This window comes from Chaetodon auriga, chromosome 15 (genome assembly GCF_051107435.1).
Source record: "Chaetodon auriga isolate fChaAug3 chromosome 15, fChaAug3.hap1, whole genome shotgun sequence".
NCBI classification, from domain to species: domain Eukaryota; kingdom Metazoa; phylum Chordata; class Actinopteri; order Chaetodontiformes; family Chaetodontidae; genus Chaetodon; species Chaetodon auriga.
In genome coordinates, this window is record NC_135088.1 from 24,983,205 (window position 1) to 25,001,079 (window position 17,875).

Below are 17,875 nucleotides of genomic sequence, written 5' to 3' on the forward strand. Positions count from 1 at the left end.
GAACAAAAAACAATCAGGCTCCAGCACCAGAGCTTTGCTGCTTTGCTCATTAAAATAAGGAAGAAAGACATTTTCTTTGCATATTCTTGTGTTTGTTCAGACAAAGAGACAATGCGTGAGAAGGAGAAGCTGGAGATGGAGTTAAGTGCACTGCGTTCTACCACAGAAGACCAGAGGAGACACATCGAGATCAGAGACCAAGCACTCAATAATGCCCAGGCCAAAGTGGTCAAGCTGGAAGAGGAGGTAAGAGTGACACCTGTCACTCATGCTGGGTGTTATCCTGGTTGGTGGATGGTTGTCATGTTTATCAGAGCCATCAGAAAATCCTGATTTAGATAAATGAGATGGATAAAAAAGCCAAGGTGGAGCTGAGGTTGGTAAATCATGTTGCAACCACGTTCTCTGAATGTGATGAGGCTGAGTCAATACATAATCTTGCTGTAAAGAAACCACAACATTTTACATTTCATGGATAGTAGAAGTTATAAATTCTGTATTTGTGTTATGCACAACTGTTACAGAGAAGCAATGAAATTCTTCTTCTCAGGCAGCCTCTAACAATGCTCATACAAAATATATAAAAAGAAAATCAATCAAGTAAAAATGATAATGTAAAACATAAGATATAAAACAATATATAAACCTACTAATAATAATGCTTACATGTGCATATATATATATGTGTGTGTGTGTGTGTGTGTGTGTATGTATGTATGTATGTATGTATGTATGTATGTATGTATGTATATATGTGCATATAGCACATATAGTAGATTAATACTGAAGACATCCAAATTATGAAGGAACACATGTAACACCATCCTTGTTATCAACTTGATCTATACAGTGTTATTACTATTGATTGGATTGATGGAGAAAATGGAAATTCCTTTTCAGATGACATTTTAATAAACCACTCTGATAACTTGCATCGCTTGTCACACATGCTAATGTTAAGCAGATATAATGTTTACCATATTCAACATCATCTGCCATGAATATCTGTACCAAATTTTATGGCAATTCATCCAATAGTTGTTGAAATATTTGTCAGGACCAAAGTGCTGGACCAACCCACATTGCCATCCCTAGAATCATGTATCTAACTAAAATCGAAGGAATCTCTGTCTCTGTCTGACTTGCAAACTGTTCATCTGATCAAATCTGACTTCATACTTATTACTGGGTTATTACTGATGCCCTGGAAGTGCAATGCTGAGTATAAAGTTGTTCTGATGAGTTGTTCTCAAGAAAGCTGAGAAACATTGCCCTGCAGAGCTGGAGAGTCCCAGCTGTTCTAGATGCTCCTGTTCCAGACGCACAGTTTGAGTGAATTTAAACGACAGCTGGTGACTACAGCATGAGTCATGTTGTTATACCTAACTAGGCATAAGCTAAATAGAGTTTTGATCTTAATATTTTAATAACCACAGCAGTTATCCTAATATCATTAAGCTGATGTTAACTAGCTACCTTCAATGAATAATGTCAGGCTACCATTTGGAACACCATGGGAACCACCTATTACCCTGGGTAACTGGCTAGCTTCAGCATGAATTCATGAAATGAATTCAATGCAATGCATTTTCCTGGCAGCAAAGTAATGTAACGAAATACAACAATTAACTACAATTAATGTATTCCATAACACATTTGTGCATTATGTTCAGCCACTACCAATTACGGCTAACCCTTTTTAATAATATTCAACAGAGGAAACAGGAACTCAAATGCAGTGTGGTTCAATACAGCTGGTGTCATGAAATGTACTAGCCACTTTACTAATGGTTAAAAGTATAAACCAGCACAAAAATTGGTTTACACTTGTGGGCCGTCATGATAGTTCCAGCTTTCAGAAAACGAAGTGTGTTCATATATGTGTGTGTCTGTTCAGAGAGCATAACACTCTGCGTTGCCTATGTTACAAGATGTAGATAAATATACTTATTCTGTCTGCTTCAGTGCATCAACCAGTCGAAAAATGTTAGCTAACGTTGCCATACAGACCAGGTTATGCTGAGGCTATAGTAGATAATAGATTATTATTACAAACTATAATGTAGTTACAGTAATTTGTAACACTAGTCATTACTTCTGCAGTTATTTTGGTGAAAGTAATGCAAAGGTAGTATAATCAATAACACATTACTTACTTGCATATTTTTATTTCTTTAATACATAAAACAATTGTGCATTTTGATTTTTTGGGGGCAATGTGTCTTTTGCCTACATTCAGTCAATTAAATATTTAACAATGAAACATAAGCAGTTATTATTAATGTAACTCAGGTGTGACTGTTTTGGGAACACCTCAGTAAATTGTCTGAACTAGTGGTATATGGTAATATTGCTGTGTTATTAATAAAGTTTAAAAAAGAAGAAAACTGGGGCCACATGGGCAACACTATAACAGTGGGTCTGCTGGGGCTCTCCGGCTCTGTTGATAATATTGAGAAAGCTGCAAGCAGTGATACTGAAGGCCAAGCAATCAGTCCATTCTGAACAGCCATGTTTTGAATGGGCACTGCACTAATGGCAAAAATATGCCAACAGCAAAACTGCCCTCTAGAAGTACATATGTGTGATAGTGAAATCCAAAATAAATACTGATACTGGTGGATGGAACAGTTCCACTAGAAAAATCTGCTCCCTCGCAGATGAACCTCTTCCTATTTTCTTTTTCACATGCTTGTAGTTATGGATATCAGTGGTATAGCCTGAGCTCTACAAGCTTGTTTCCAACGCAGTGGCATCAGTGTGTATCTGTCACTCTCAAGTCCTTCAGTCTTCCTCCTCTGCTTTTTCTCTGTCTCTCAACCTTTTGATCCAGTTTCCGCTCTCTGTCGTGTCTCCATCTGTTTCCTTTTCTTCCCATCCCCCCGGTTTTGTCCAGATCCAGGAGGCTGGTGGTGGGGTGGCAGGGGGCATAAAGGACTGGAAATGGGCCAAAGCTGGCTGCTGATACACAACGCCTGCTTGTTGTCAGGACAAAAGAGCTGCAAGCTTTTCTCTTGCTCCGTCCTGCTCTCTAGAAAAATGAAAGTGTCCTCAGATTCTGGCTGTCAGCCTGCCATCTCTCAGTTCCTCTGATATGGTGCCAATGCAACTTGAGAAATGTCATGTCATTAAGGCAGATCCTTCCAACTCAGAGGATCAGAAAGTGTAGCAGAAGTCTTGAATAACTATTTCAAAACATTTGGTTTAGTTCAGTTAATGATACTGTATGTAATGAGGCAGAATATTTTACAGTTGAGCGTCAAATGAAAAAAAAATGAAAGAACCCTGAAAGCAGAACTGAAAGTTCATTCATTGATTAACACCATAACTCTGATTTCTCTCATCTTGGTGCTCCTTAAACAGAATTTCTGTGGGTATTTGAAAGAGTTTGCAATTATTATGATGAGAAATCTGTCCCTGAATTGCTAAACCTGGGTCCATAACAGCCAGAGAAACCATTCTGGAACAAACATATTGGTTATGGGCAAGATGTGGTGGCTATAAACTTACTTTCTCAGATATGGAACTATCCTTAATGCAGGAAGAATATAGTAAATAAGAAGGTAAAGAAGATAAACGGTAAAGAAGAAGTGACTTATAGTTGGACAGGGGTGTTCACCAATGGCAAGGTCCCAGGAAGGTTTTCAGATGCCAGAATTCAGTTAATCCACCAGCAGATACTAAAGTTATTCACATAGATAAAGTTCACCATCCTCCAGTCAGCAATATTCAAGTGTCAGCACAAGATTGCCTTGAGGCAAATGGTGATACCATACCATAGTGACAGCCAGTGGGGCTCCAATCCAAGATGGATGTGGAACATATGACTGGAAGTGAGTTGAGCCTGCTGTGGCTGTGGCTGACAACACAGATAAATCCTCCAGCTGGACCTACCATCTTGCTCAGATTGGCTGATAGTTGATAGGAACCCATGCCCAACACCAACTGAAAGTTGACTACAATACAGAAAGGATGCCTCAACAAAGGACATCAATTACCTTGACAACATATTTTTGGATGGGTTTGTGTGTCCGTGAGGGCCAACACTGATTTAGCTGACATTTACAATGAAGAATTAGAAACTGGTTGAATAGAATTTTCCAAAGAACAAACCAATATACTGGTCAGTTAATCACAGGCCTCCGGACCAAAATCATTTCTATAAACTGCTTGAGGACATCTGTGCCGACAATATAACAAACTCAGAGGCTATTATCTTAGATGACTTGAATATGGACATTTTACAAAAATGAGGTGCTTATATAAAGCATATGATAATTTCTGACATGTGTCTGGGCTAACTTAGCTGATACATGGACCAACACAGTAGTTATGAAGAGTTGAAGAACAACAAAGACCAATCAGCTTTTCAAATAGGTTTGAGGAAGGAGGTAAACAGAATGGTCACTAAAAAAAAACAAACAAAAAAAAAAAACAGAAAAAACTTTTGGAAGCATCTTAAGGAATAGGGGTATTGTAAAATTTTAATATCTAAAACAAGCAAAATCAGTTTGGATATAGAAAGAAATAGCACATCAGACAAAAAGGAAGTGAAGTGAATTCACATTTTTCTACAGTTGCCAAAAAAACCCTTTCGAGTTGTGTTTAGGAAAAACAAAACAAAACATATATTCGATTTTTATACGTGAATCAAGCCCAACTCATTTGTTTTCACTATTTCTCACATAATATTTCTACTCAGTCACGTAGAGTTCCAGATAAGCAAAATTGCATGAGTATTTCCACTACATAAGGGAAGCACATGTTACCCAAACAACTACAGACCTGTATCCATTGTAAGTGCTCTCTGAAAGGTAATTCAGTAACCTGATGATGATGTGCAATCAGATGTTTGCTGTATCGAACAGACCTCATTTGAAGAGAAGTGGATGAAGTGAAGTTTTGTGGTATGAAAGCATTTACAGTAGATAACAGCATTTTATTGATTAAATTAAGAGCCATTAAGTCACATCTGTCAAACTTTACTCAAATGGTTTACATTGGCAATGACAGAAGCTTTCAGAGTCAAGAATCATGGGATGCCACAAGGTAGTATAATGGGTCCTCTCTTTCTTTATAATATATAAATTGCTTAAAAGTAGTGCATCATCCAATCTTTTTTATGGATGATTCTGTTTTCTTAGGTGTGCATAAAAATACTTGTAACACAACAAACAAATAACTACAGATACGGTAAATTATCTAGGCCACATTTTAGACATTTTTATAAGGTGAAAGGACTTTTCTAGCCAGAGAAGCTACCTTTCTAGACAGCACAACTTGTCAAAAATTAGCTGGAGCTCTACAGCAAAGTCATTTTGATTATGCTGCTATCTTCTGGTACACAAGATTTTCACAACATTTTAAAAACAAACTACAAACGGGCTCAAAATGAAGCAATAAGGGTTATGTCTTTTCCTATGCATATCTAGATTATGCACATTTTAAAGATTAACTGGTTAAAATCGTTAGAAATGTAGTACCAAAGCACTTAATTATTTCTGACAAGTAAGAGACAGTCCTAAGTAAAAACATATTTCTCTACAGTGTAGATGTACAGTGGAATAATTTTTCCACAAATCTAAAATTTAGTGTTTCAAAGAGCACATTTGAAGTGGCCTCAAAGATATGGTTACAAAACACCATGTAATTCTAAACTTTTATTTTAACTTTTCATGACCAAGAAAACATGAGTACGTTAACATCGCTACCTTGCTGACTTTTTTGGCCAGATTTGGTCAACAAAGGAAACAAATCAAAGTTGACAATAAATGTTCTAGTTGTGTGATATCAATTCCTACTGAATCGCATTGACTAAGGAAGATTTTGAGGCTTCTCAGTCCTGGACGCCTCGTAACTTGGTGTAGCAAATTTTCCATCTTGAACCATCAAATCTCACAGACAGAGGGTTGTGTTTGAAGGTGAATTAGCACAGCAGAGTTACCAAAATATAAATGTTGCCTTCTGTATGGTTGTTTGTGTGTGTGTCTGTGTGTCTGGGTGCATAGCTGAAAAAGAAGCAGGTTTATGTGGAAAAGGTGGAGAGAATGCAGCAGGCTCTAGCTCAACTCCAGGCGGCTTGTGAGAAGAGAGAACAACTTGAGCATCGACTCCGTACAAGACTGGAGAGAGAGCTGGAGTCACTACGCATGCAGCAGGTAACACACTCCTCATAAATACAATAATAATAATAATAATAATTATACACTAAAAAGTATGTGAACAACATTTCAAAATCTTGATTTTATTCAATTTATTTTGCTTGGAAACTTTTTGGGGTCAGTTATCTTTTACTATTTAATGTTGCCACAACATTAAATTAATGCATTTGGAAAGTAACAGTGGTTGTAAGTCAGCAACATATTTCGTTTTGAATCCAAAAATGACAGAGTCCTCCTCCTATGTTCTGTCTCCCTTGTTCTTTCTGCCTCCTCTGTTCTTGTCTCCATGGCTCTCGGGGCGCTCTCCATGTGTGCGACCCACAGTTCTCCCGCTCCTGTCCTCCCCTGTTGTGTCACTGTCTTTTTTTGTGTTTCTTGGACGGGATGTAACTGAAATGGAATTTCTCCTTCGGGAGACTAATAAAGGCATCTGATTCTGATTCTGATTCTGATTTTGATTCTGATTCTTTGTCCCTCTCAGCGTCAGGGAGGCTCTCAAAGCAGTAGTGCGGTCCCTTCAGAGTACAGCGCCACAGCACTCATGGAGCATCTTAGGGAGAAGGAGGAGAGGATCCTTGCTCTGGAGGCCGACATGACCAAGTGGGAACAGAAGTACCTAGAGGAGAGCGTGATGAGGCAGTTTGCCCTGGATGCCGCTGCCTCTGTCGCCACTCAAAGGTACATGTGCATCAGATTTTATTTTTCTGAGCCATTGTTACATACACTCTTATCAAAGGGCAATCACCTGAGTCGAGACACCTGTAAGTCAAGCTTAAATGTCCTGAAATATAACAAACGTTAGGTTCCCTTATTGGAAAAGTAAAAGTGAAATTTAGCTGTTAAGGTCTATTTTTTCCTATAAACTTACAATGAGGGCGGCACGGTGGCGCAGCAGGTAGTGCACGTGCCTCACAGCAAGGAGGTCACTGGTTCGATCCCTGGGTCGGGCAGGGCTTTTCTGTGTGAAGTTTGCATGTTCTTCCTGTGCATGCGTGGGTTCTCTCCAGGCACTCCGTCTTCCTCCCACAGACCAAAAACATGCTCAATTGGTGCCTCTAAATTGTGTGTGAGTGTGAGTGTGAATGGTTGTATGTCTGTCTTTGTTGCCCTGCAATCGGCTGGTGACCGGTTCAGGGATAGGCTCCAGCCCCCCCGCAACCCCGAAAGGGATACATGGGTATAGAAGATGAATGAATGAACTTACAATGAAGTACCTAACCTCTTGTGTTCATTAGATAAACTGCAGCTTGCAGCATTCTTTATTTATTTTTTTTTTTTTTTTTTACACTGACTGCTGTGTTTGGGTGCTGCTTCTTTCAAAAGTCTCTTAAAGCTGCAGTAGGTAATTTGTATAAAAGTAATTTTTTTTGTCATATTTTCTAAAACTGTCCCTATGCCCAGACAGCAGTACATGAAACATGTAATCTGTGAAAAAAAATGTGATGCGATCTGGGAAAACCCATCGGATGTTGCGTTGGCACTTTTCCAGGAAAACGTGAAAATAGGTCGAAAGTCAAAATATGTGAAATTGGGTTTTCATTAAATTATATTTTACAACAACTTGTCTATCATTCCTGAAAATATCTCATTATATTTTGCTTGTTTAATATGTTAAAAATGTTATTTAAATTAGGCACACTGTTTGTTGTTATCTCCTACGAATGAAAAACGAACAGCGCATGAAATCCGCCCTTAACGTGATAGTCTACATTGCCTACGAAGATGGTTTATCAATCATAGTTAAGGTGACCAGATATCCGGCTTTGTGCAGGACAGTCACGCATTTCCATAACTTTTCACACGTCCCGCAAATTGTGATGTTGTCGTGAATTATTATTGACAGTGTCGCTAACAATTCACAACAACGTCGCAATTTGCGGAAAGTGTGAAAAGTAATGGAAATGCGTGGCTGTCCTGCACGAAGCGGGACATCTGCTCACCTTAATCATCAAAGCATTATTTTGACACCTCAGTCAGATGCTATGAGATACACAGAAAGCGATGTCAAAGCTCAGAGACGGAGAGAGTTTGAGGTAGCTGGTCGTGTTCTGATTTAGAATCCTTGTCTTTAAACCTGTTTTTCTCAAAATTGTGCTCCAAAAAATCCTACTGATCAGCTGACTTTGAGTGATCATAACACTTGATACAAACCAGATATAAAAATCATGAAAACAGCTTTGAAAAGAGCTTGAAATAAGCTTCTGGGTGATATTAAAATCTCCAAAAGGTAAAATTTCGACGTGTGACTGGTTTTCCCAGATCCCATCACAAATGGCTCCATTGGTAACACATACTGCTCCCACTGCAATTTGCAAGAATCCACTGCGCCAGACACAAAATGACTAATCAGAGCCAGAGGAGCATCTGAGGGAGTGTCTGACATCTGTCAATCACTTCTCACACACACTGCGAACCACCCGCTCCCTCCGCTCATGCTGCCGGCTGCTGCTCAGTCGAACAGCTCTGTGAGTGGCGTTAGGAGGCTAGTGAAAGCTACGGCCACCGGCAAAGAAGAAATTGCCCATACCGCCACTGCCAACAACAGCATATACAGTTAAGACAACAAATAACCATAAAGCTAATATGGTGATTGTTACAGTAACACTCCACAGCACGTACAGTATGTTAGCGACTGTGATGTATTGGCTGGGCAGAGTTAGCATGCTTAGGCTAACACTACTGGTTGTCACGGCAGTGCGCAGACACCGCAGCTTGGAGGGGCTTGGAGGCAGGGCATGAGTGCAGCGGAGAGAGGGAGGGGGAGTGACGTGGAACTTGTGTTGGTTCAAATTTTCAGACTAAGTCTGCTCTCTTCTCGATCTTACCTACTGCAGCTTTAAGTTTCATTGTATTTGTTGGTATCACTTTTTTCATATTTTATGACGGAAATTTTATTTTAGTGTTATTGTACTCGTGCCCCCTCTTATCCGGGTCTGGGTCACAGGGGCAGCCGCCTCAGCAAGGAAGTCCAGATAGCCCTCTCCCCAGCCACTTCCACCAGCTCCTGCTGAGGGATCAAGAGGCGTTTTCAGGCCAGTCGAGAGACATAATCCCTGCAGCGTGTCCTGGGTCGGCCCTGACGTCTCTACCCTGACAGACATGCCCGGAACACTTCCCTGGAGGCATCCTCACCAGATACCTGAACCACCTCAACTGGTTCCTCTCGACAGAGCTTGGAGCAGCAAATCTACTTCAAGCTTCTCCAGAGACTGGATGACCCTTCCCCAAGCCCCCCAGCTCTGCTTCCTCTAAGGAATATGTGTTGGTGGGATTGAGGAAGTCCTCGAAGTATTCCTTCCACCGCCGACTTTATCCCCAGTTGATGTCAGCAGTTCCCCACCACCACTGTAAACAGTATGAGCGAGTTGCTGGACACCGGACCCCTGTGGCCCCTCCTGTTGGTGATGGGCCTACTGGATGGAAGATGGACCCATGTCTCTGTTTTGGGCTGGCCCGACCTGGCCCCGTGGGCAAAGGCCTGGTCACCAGGTGCTAGCTGGTGGGTCCCATCCCCAGGCCTGGCTTCAGGATGGGGCACCGATATCCCTCTGGGCAGGGTACACTCGTCTGGCCCTTCACCTAGGGCCAATTTGCCTTTGGAGACTCTACCAGGGGAAAATTGCCAAAGTCGAATTTTCCCCCAGCAACATTGCTCCAAGGGTCATTGGGGCTCTCAAGCTCCTCCACCACGATAAGGTGGTTTATGGTTATAGTATTTTTTTTTTTTAGATAAGATAAGGTACAGTAAGATTAAAGTTTTTTTTTTTTTTCCTGTACATATTTTGCTTGCACTGTAAATGGCGTTGAGTGTGGATGAGTTACATTTGAACACTATTGTAATCAATTGTCTTGTAGGGATACGTCTGCAGCAGTGATCAGCCACTCTCCCAGTAGCAGCTATGACACGTCGGTGGAAGCTCGAATCCAGAAGGAAGAAGAGGAGATTCTTATGGCCAATCGACGCTGTCTGGACATGGAAAGCAGGTAAAGCACTCAATACACACATACATGCAGCCTCCCTGAGACTTGGACATGTAAATATAATCCCAAAGACGAGATTTTGTTTTCATGCCATGGCATTAGGTTCTTCAGTGGGTCTTGAGAGCAATTTCTGTATTTTAGGTCTCTCCATGTGCAAACACACAAATCCTCACAATAATCTACTTGGGCTATAAAATGGATAGCAGCAGCAAACTCTGTTTTAGAAATTCAATAAAAGGTTTAAAATACACTAAACTGTCCAAAACAAGACATGAAAGAAATGTTGGAGTTGTTGTCATCCATAATTCATTGTAGACTGGCTGTATCACATTGTGTTTCAATGACATCCTGCAGCACACACAACAGTTGAACAGCATTTCATTCTAAGCCTGCATTCACACTGGTTTGAATGTTCCTTTGTACATGTGTTTACCAGTTTGGTTCGGTATGTATAGGCTGGTGTGAAAGCTGTCGGATAGTGGACCAATCAACTGGACAGAGACTGCATTTGTGAAATCAAAGCAAACCTGTAGTTGATTGTATTTGTTGGTATAACTTTTTCATATTTTATTACATAAATTTTATTTTAGTGTTATTGTACTTGTGCTCCTGCTTATCTGGGTCTGCGTTGGTCATTCGGGTCTGGGGGCACCACCCTCAGCAAGGAAGCCCAGATGGCCCTCTCCCCAGCCACTTTCACCAGGTCCTGCTGAGGGATCCTGAGCTAGACCTGCTGTCACACAGATATGGTTGATTGATGCAGGAATTCAAGGAGTTAAAAGAGTATCTTATTTTGTACTTTAGCAGTTTTTCATTTGTATTAATGGTTCTGCCTGTCAGCTATGACAGATGTGGTCCATTGCCAGTCTCAGTTTAATAATGCTTTGAATCAGTTATTTCTTGTTGAGCTCTTTGTGACACCAGAGGAGAAAAATCAACACATGAGGTAACATAAAGTGCTGCAAAACCTGGTGGTGGTGTCATGACTTTGATCTCTCCATCTCTGTCCATTTAATTATGATGCAGTATGACATCACCAAAACTATTCAGTGAATGAGTTACCTGTCAGTCCATATGACTTCATGTTAGCTTGTCTTGGTTTGTTTGTAAAAAGTCAGCATGAACACGAACTGGACCAGAACTATCAAGCAATAATTTAATTTATAATCTGGACCAAATTAAATGAACTAGGGGTGTAATATCATTGGTGTGGTTATCAGGATGTCACTGTCCTGCAGTAACTATGGGTCCATTTTGGTCCTCCCTCTTGCTCTGCCAAATCCAGGATAAAAAATCTCCATGCTCAGATCATAGAGAAAGACGCTATGATCAAGGTGCTTCACCAGCGCTCCAGGAAGGAGCCTATCAAGTTGGACACACCATCTGCCATGAGACCCTCAAAGTCCTTGATGTCCATCTCCAACACTGGCTCCGGTGGTTCAGGACTGCTCTCTCACAGCCTGGGACTCAGTAGCTCACCCATAACTGAAGAACGCAAGGACACGAGCTGGAAGGGCAGCCTGGGTAAGAAGAGTACTTACAATGTGTGACACTTTTAAGAACAGCAGCTGATGCCATAGGTGAAAACTGGAGTTAGACAGTCACTTGTAGTTGCTGTGGTACTTTCAGTGTTTCTGAGTAGCAACTGTTCTCCTTTCATGTTTGTCTAGGGGTTCTACTGGGTCCTGAGATTCGTACAGAGTCTCTCAGGACGGAGTCAATCTCATCATCCCCCTCCCCGGTGCTTCCTTCCACCCCAATGACTACAAGCCACTCAAAGACAGGCAGCAGGGACAGCTGCACGCAGACTGAAAAGGGCCCAAGTCAGGATACCAGCAAGCCCAGCACTCCAGCACTGCAGAGCATGACGCTGCCCGCTCGCTTGTCTAGCCCTAGCCCTGTCTACATCCCTGACCGGTTAGCAGGTTAGCGCACACTGTCTGTCCAACATATCAGTATAAGCTGGGCTCTGTGTAAAGCTCTGGTCACATCCACAGTATGCCTCATTTGAAGTTTGGTGTCTCAGCATAGTGGAGCAATAACTAGCAATGGCAACGACAGCAACAACAAATTTTTACTTATTAATCAATTTGTTGAATATTTTCTCAATTAATTGTGTAGTCTATAAATCCTCAAGGAAAATGTCCATTAAAATTTCCATCAAAGAGTCCAAGTCTTATATAAATACAAATATATATACTTATATATTTACTTATATAAAATACAAAACGTACCTATCAAACAAATACATATTTTGAATACATAATTCTTCAGAAACAAATACAGCATGTCTTAGAAATACAAAAAAATACGTATTTTGCAAAGACACACACAAAAAAATCATGCCTTTGGCCGAGTCCTTCCACCATGATTGTCTTGCAGAAAGTCTTGAGTAGTTCCTTCACCAGCAGGTGTCCATATGAGTCAATTTAAACATGCTTGAAGACAGTAGGTAGGGGACTGAAGTAAGAATTGTTTTGCAATGAGCTGTTTTGCTGCCCATCTCTGCTTAATTGTGGCCTGAAAGCTAAGTAGGTCCAACGTGCAGGGCTGTTGATCTACTCTCGTAAAGTAAATAAGCCAGTTTGTGTGTAACATGGTGTACTCACCCACTTTTAATTTTCAGTGATTTACAATCCTTCATGACCTTTGGGCTTTTAGTTTGACTCAGGAGCATATCTCATACAGTTATGAAGGGATCAAGGATACAATTTGACTTTTTTCAACACATGAAAATAAACATCTGAATGATGACAACTTGACAACTGATATTATACTGACAACTGACAAAATGACACTGCAGCAAAGATGGTGCTCTGTTTGTCCTTTGTTTGTCAGTCTGCATACAGTTTGATATAAGTCCTCTGCACTTCAGTTCTTTTCAGTTCCCCTGTTATCATGCATTTGGTGTGTGAATATTGTTGTTTCTTGGGTAGTGTGTTTTTTGAGATCTCATGTACTTCCAGAAGTAACATTATTGTCACTTCAGAGTAGGTTGAATACTCTCTGCCTGTGCCCATGGTATGGATCCTGGCTCAGCCAAACAATGGCTGAGCCAGGATCCATACCAGTTTTCATAATCATAATAATAATGATCATAATCATCGCTCCCTCCATCCAGAGAGAAGACAAAGAACTGATTCCTATTTTAATATTAGCTGGCGAGTGTATTCATAGGAACATCACATTCAGTATCTCAACTCACTTTAAAACTGCTTATGCTTGTCAGAGGTCCCATGTCATTTCCTGCTCTACTGCAGTTGTACAGGGTTCACAGCATGCAGTTTCAGTGTTTCAGACTGTTTTCAAATGTACATATCCCCTCACCACTAATGCTCGCACTGATTTGTCTCTTTTCTTTGCTCATATCTAGTATGAAACCTATTTTCGTTTTCTTCTGTTTGCCTTGGTGAGTTCTTATACCATATGATGTGTTACAAAATCTGCATTTCCTTCTCCATTTATGCTTAATGAATTAGTACTATAGGATTTAGATGAGCAATCCAGTCCCATGAAGTGTCAGCATATAAAAAATTGCATGTATCATATTATTGGAATTTGTTGTTTAAGCATGGAAGCACTTTGGTTTTGGTTTTTGACTTGCAACAGGAGTTATTCCCCTTGTTTCCCCACCTGGCCTGAATTTGGAATCCAAATTATACTTAACAACCGTCCTGAGTCATAGAGTCATAGAGTCATAGAGCCGGAGGGATTCACGTTTGAGGCCTTCCATTAAAGGGTTCCACCCACCTATCTGTGTCCTAAGCAAGTACTCCCTGCTGCTGGAAACATAAAAATCAGTCACCAGCCAGTCAAGGTTAATGCAGACCTCATCAAGCTAGTTATGATCATCCCAACGTTATTCAGCAGTTATCTTTGCTCACTCCATCACTGAACATTATAAATCACGAACAACAGTTGTACAGTCAAGCAACTTTTAATGTTGAGTCATGTATTTTCTGGTGAAATTTCAGTCATTACTGAAATAATTACTGCTGAGTGCTGAAAACAACCTTCGTTTGTTGTTTTTTTTCCTTTATTAATAATGAGTAATACGCTGCCCTGGCATTGAAGAGGGCCTTCCTGTATGCTTTAAGACTATTTTGCCAGGGTAAATGAAATTCTTCCATACTGGCGGAATACCATTTCCTTTCACGTTTTTGAAATGTTTGCTTTAATTTACAGGTAAGGGGGTCATACCATGGAGCTAACTTCCTTTGTTTTATTCTTTTCTTTTAAATGGTAAATGGACTGTGTTCATATAGTGCTTTTCTGGTCTGATGACTACTCAAAGTTTGCATTCACCCATTCACACACATTTGTACAGCAGGAGTGTTATCATACACACGCACACATCGGGGGCATTGTGAGGTTCAGTATCTTGCCCCATAGAGTTGAGTGTCATACACAGGAACCCTATAGCACTATCAAGATCGTCTGCAGGCATCTGCAAAAAACATATTCAGCCAGAAATAAAACCCTGTCACATTGGTTCAAACCACTGAAATATCTATTTTTGTACATTACGTCCATAAGACGAAAAAAAAACAACACAACAAGAGACATACTATTTGTTTATTACTATTATTCGAATATAATGTCTATACTGCATTGTTGAATTGTTCACATGTTTCAGCTTGACCTACATTTACATTTTTAATGACAGATGACATGCACTGTGCTGGAGGTTTCAATGTCCCAAATGACATGGGAAGAATTCCAGTCAAATATTATCTGATTGTGGACCCTATTTTCCACCAGCAGTTTTTGGTCTGCAGCTGCTGATCCCTCCAGGTGTTTGCGCACCGTCAGTGTATGTCCACTGGAAGTGTTCGTTTGTGCCACTGACAGGCTCAAATTGATATAATAAGTGTCTGACAATATTACTGAAAGAATCCCTACAGAGAAATACCTTTTGTTTTACGATAAGATAGATAAAACTTTATTGATCCCACCCCAGGGAAATTAAGTTGTTACAGCCAGCAAAGTATTGAAAGATAGACAAAAACAGTGGCATAGAAGGGTCAAGATAAAGAGGATACAGGATAAAGAATAAAAAACTCAACTATGTATACATCCATATATGTTAAAGCAGAAACCATCACTATATCGTTCTTGCCAAAGCCACAAACAGCAATGTTAGCATTGTAAAAGACACTTAAATCAAACTCGACAGGAAAAATATTAATTTGGCAAACTCACCATACTTTTTTTTTTCTTACAACAGTCACCACTCTGGTAATCATGGAAGCCGCAAGAGAAAGGGTGGACATCAGAGAAACAGTGTGGGATAAACAGCACGTTGAGCCAGAATATTTTCACATCTCACTAAATTATATTCACTGGACATTATGACAGGTCAGAGTCCTATAAAAACTATTAAAAACTCCAACTGAAACTAAAGTCAACAAATTGACATCAGGTAGCTAGCAAACAAGGCAAACAACCATGTTGTTCTACTAGCAGCTATTAGTGTGTATTAGTGATGACAACGAGAGAAATGTTCATTTCATGTTCAAAGAGGTTAGTGTGGATGCCTCTATAGCATAAGTTAAATCAGAACTGGAGAGTATCTCTTCATTGAAAAAAGAACAAAGAACACCACTGAATGATTTTCTCAATGGAAAAGATGTTTTCACTCTTCTCCCTTTTGACAAGAGTGCTACCATGACATCATATGGTTTGTTGATCTGAATGGTTGGAGTGACACTGATAGAGAGATGGTTCATCCAGTCACCTGCCAAATATTTTTGAAAGTGCCTGCCCTTCTCCAAGCAGTTTCCAAGGGTGACAGATGGTCCAGTGTAAACCATCTGGCACATGAGGTTAAAATAACTAATATTTACGCATAGTCATTTTGAAAGAGCAACGGCCAATGGGCAAACGTCAGCACTTGACCGACCAATGGTGTAACTCTATCACTCACTCAGAAAGTCACAAAATTTCATTTGTAGGACTGCCTCCTTCTTTGCTCCTTTCCCACCAAAAAGTGTAATAAATATATTGTTGAGTATTGTGGTATATTGTAGTGAGGACATATTGTATTAAGTTTGGAAGCGCAACAATGTAATAAATAAATACACAAGGTTAAAGTTTAATGCTGCTGTCTTAAGGTTGACTACTGTGAGTGCCTGATTTAGATACATTTTGTAGGACTTCTCCAGATGGTTCTCACTTCGGTTATTATATCCTCCTCTAAATTTTTTCATTAATAATATCATAGCATAGCATGTTTTGCCTGCAAAGGAATTAGCAGATTTATAGTCACAGTTCTACTATCATTAGTAAAAAAATACATGACAGAAAAAATACTACATACTCACAGAATTAATAAAACAATAATGATACAATGAAATAAATGTCACCAATAATGGGCAAAATAATGAAAATACAAAGATTGCAGCAATGAATAATCAACCAATATATGATTGAACAACCTGAGGTAGTGAATGCAGCAACATACCACATTTTTGTCTTAAGCACGCTTTGTGTGGCTCAAGATTCAGTTGATCTCTTCTCCATTGAAGCGAGTTGGTCTGACCAGGGAAAAGGGGAGGGGCTTTGAAGTCAATAACTTAAACAGATGAGGCACAAATTGAAGACACAACTTGTCCCTATAGAGGGAGGCAGTGTGCGGTGTCAGAGGTACGGAACTTCACCCTCTTGCCTCTAGAACTGTCTCGTTCTAATTCTTTTCTTTTGTTCCAATTTCTTTCTTAAAGAATTAATAGAGTTTATTACAAGTTAAATTTTTCATTGTTTAAAGGTTAGCCTTTTCAGCTGCTCAAGGATAGCAAAACACCAGTATGAATAACAAGCCAATCTTTAAACTAAATGAATTGTAGACTGTGTTACACATATACTGTGTATATGGTATATACTTTTATACATGTAAAGGTACACTTACAGTATATGCAAAGCAAAATAAATGAGTAAAATAGCATCAGTACATACATCCTCATTGGGATGTTTGTTGAGCTGAATCACAGGAATGGAACTTTCCATATATTTAACACTACTCTGCTCAAAGAACTACACTTCCCAGAGTGCACCAGCAGCAGCAAACCAGCTACTCATTACCTGATCAGTCACTGTCACTGATTTGGGGCACGTGAGAAGGAATGGAGATCCTCAGGCATTCAAACAAACAGACTTCAGAGAGAAGGGGCAACAAGTTCACTCATGGGTTCAGTCCAAAGATGCCAATGGTTGGTGAAATATTTTATGTACTTTCATGTTGTTTGAAATGCTGCTTAATGTGGTCAAGTTCATGTTTAACTGCTGTGTAGATTGGTTGGTTAAGGAACATATTGCAGCATTGACTTTTGATGAATGAGTTTGCACTAAGTGATATTTTATCTGGAGTTTGAAAAATGAAAAGTATAAAATACAAAAGGATGATACAAAGTTAAATGTTAAAATTCTGTTAAATGTTAAAACTCTACTAAAAATGTGGGGAAATTCATGAAATTAAATGTTTAAGAGCCAATCTACAAGCTTGTAGATCAACTAGTTTTTCTTAAGATTTTTCTTCTAAGATTTATTTCCATTTAAAAGGCTTAAATGGTTAATTAATTTAATGTAATCCATGTAATCATGTTTCAATTCATGTTTAATGTAATTCATGTCATCATGATGTTGAATGAAAATATTAGCATTTAATTCAAGATTCATTTAAAAATGTTTAATTCAAAATGTTAACATTGTTTTCTCTGTTTAGGTTTAGAACCTAA

At 39.6% G+C, this 17,875-nt stretch overlaps 1 protein-coding gene across 5 annotated transcripts in view; it reads left to right on the plus strand.

The window, feature by feature from the left end:
* amot (angiomotin) overlaps positions 1-17,875 on the plus strand; it is an 83,621-nt gene that overhangs the window by 55,076 nt on the left and 10,670 nt on the right. For all 5 annotated transcript variants that reach the window (XM_076750245.1, XM_076750248.1, XM_076750249.1 and 2 more), the window contains 6 exons: positions 101-246; positions 6,009-6,158; positions 6,643-6,839; positions 10,017-10,145; positions 11,428-11,666; positions 11,813-12,067. In XM_076750245.1, coding sequence (XP_076606360.1) covers positions 101-246; positions 6,009-6,158; positions 6,643-6,839; positions 10,017-10,145; positions 11,428-11,666; positions 11,813-12,067 — 1,116 coding nt within the window. The remainder of the gene's footprint in view (positions 1-100; positions 247-6,008; positions 6,159-6,642; positions 6,840-10,016; positions 10,146-11,427; positions 11,667-11,812; positions 12,068-17,875) is intronic.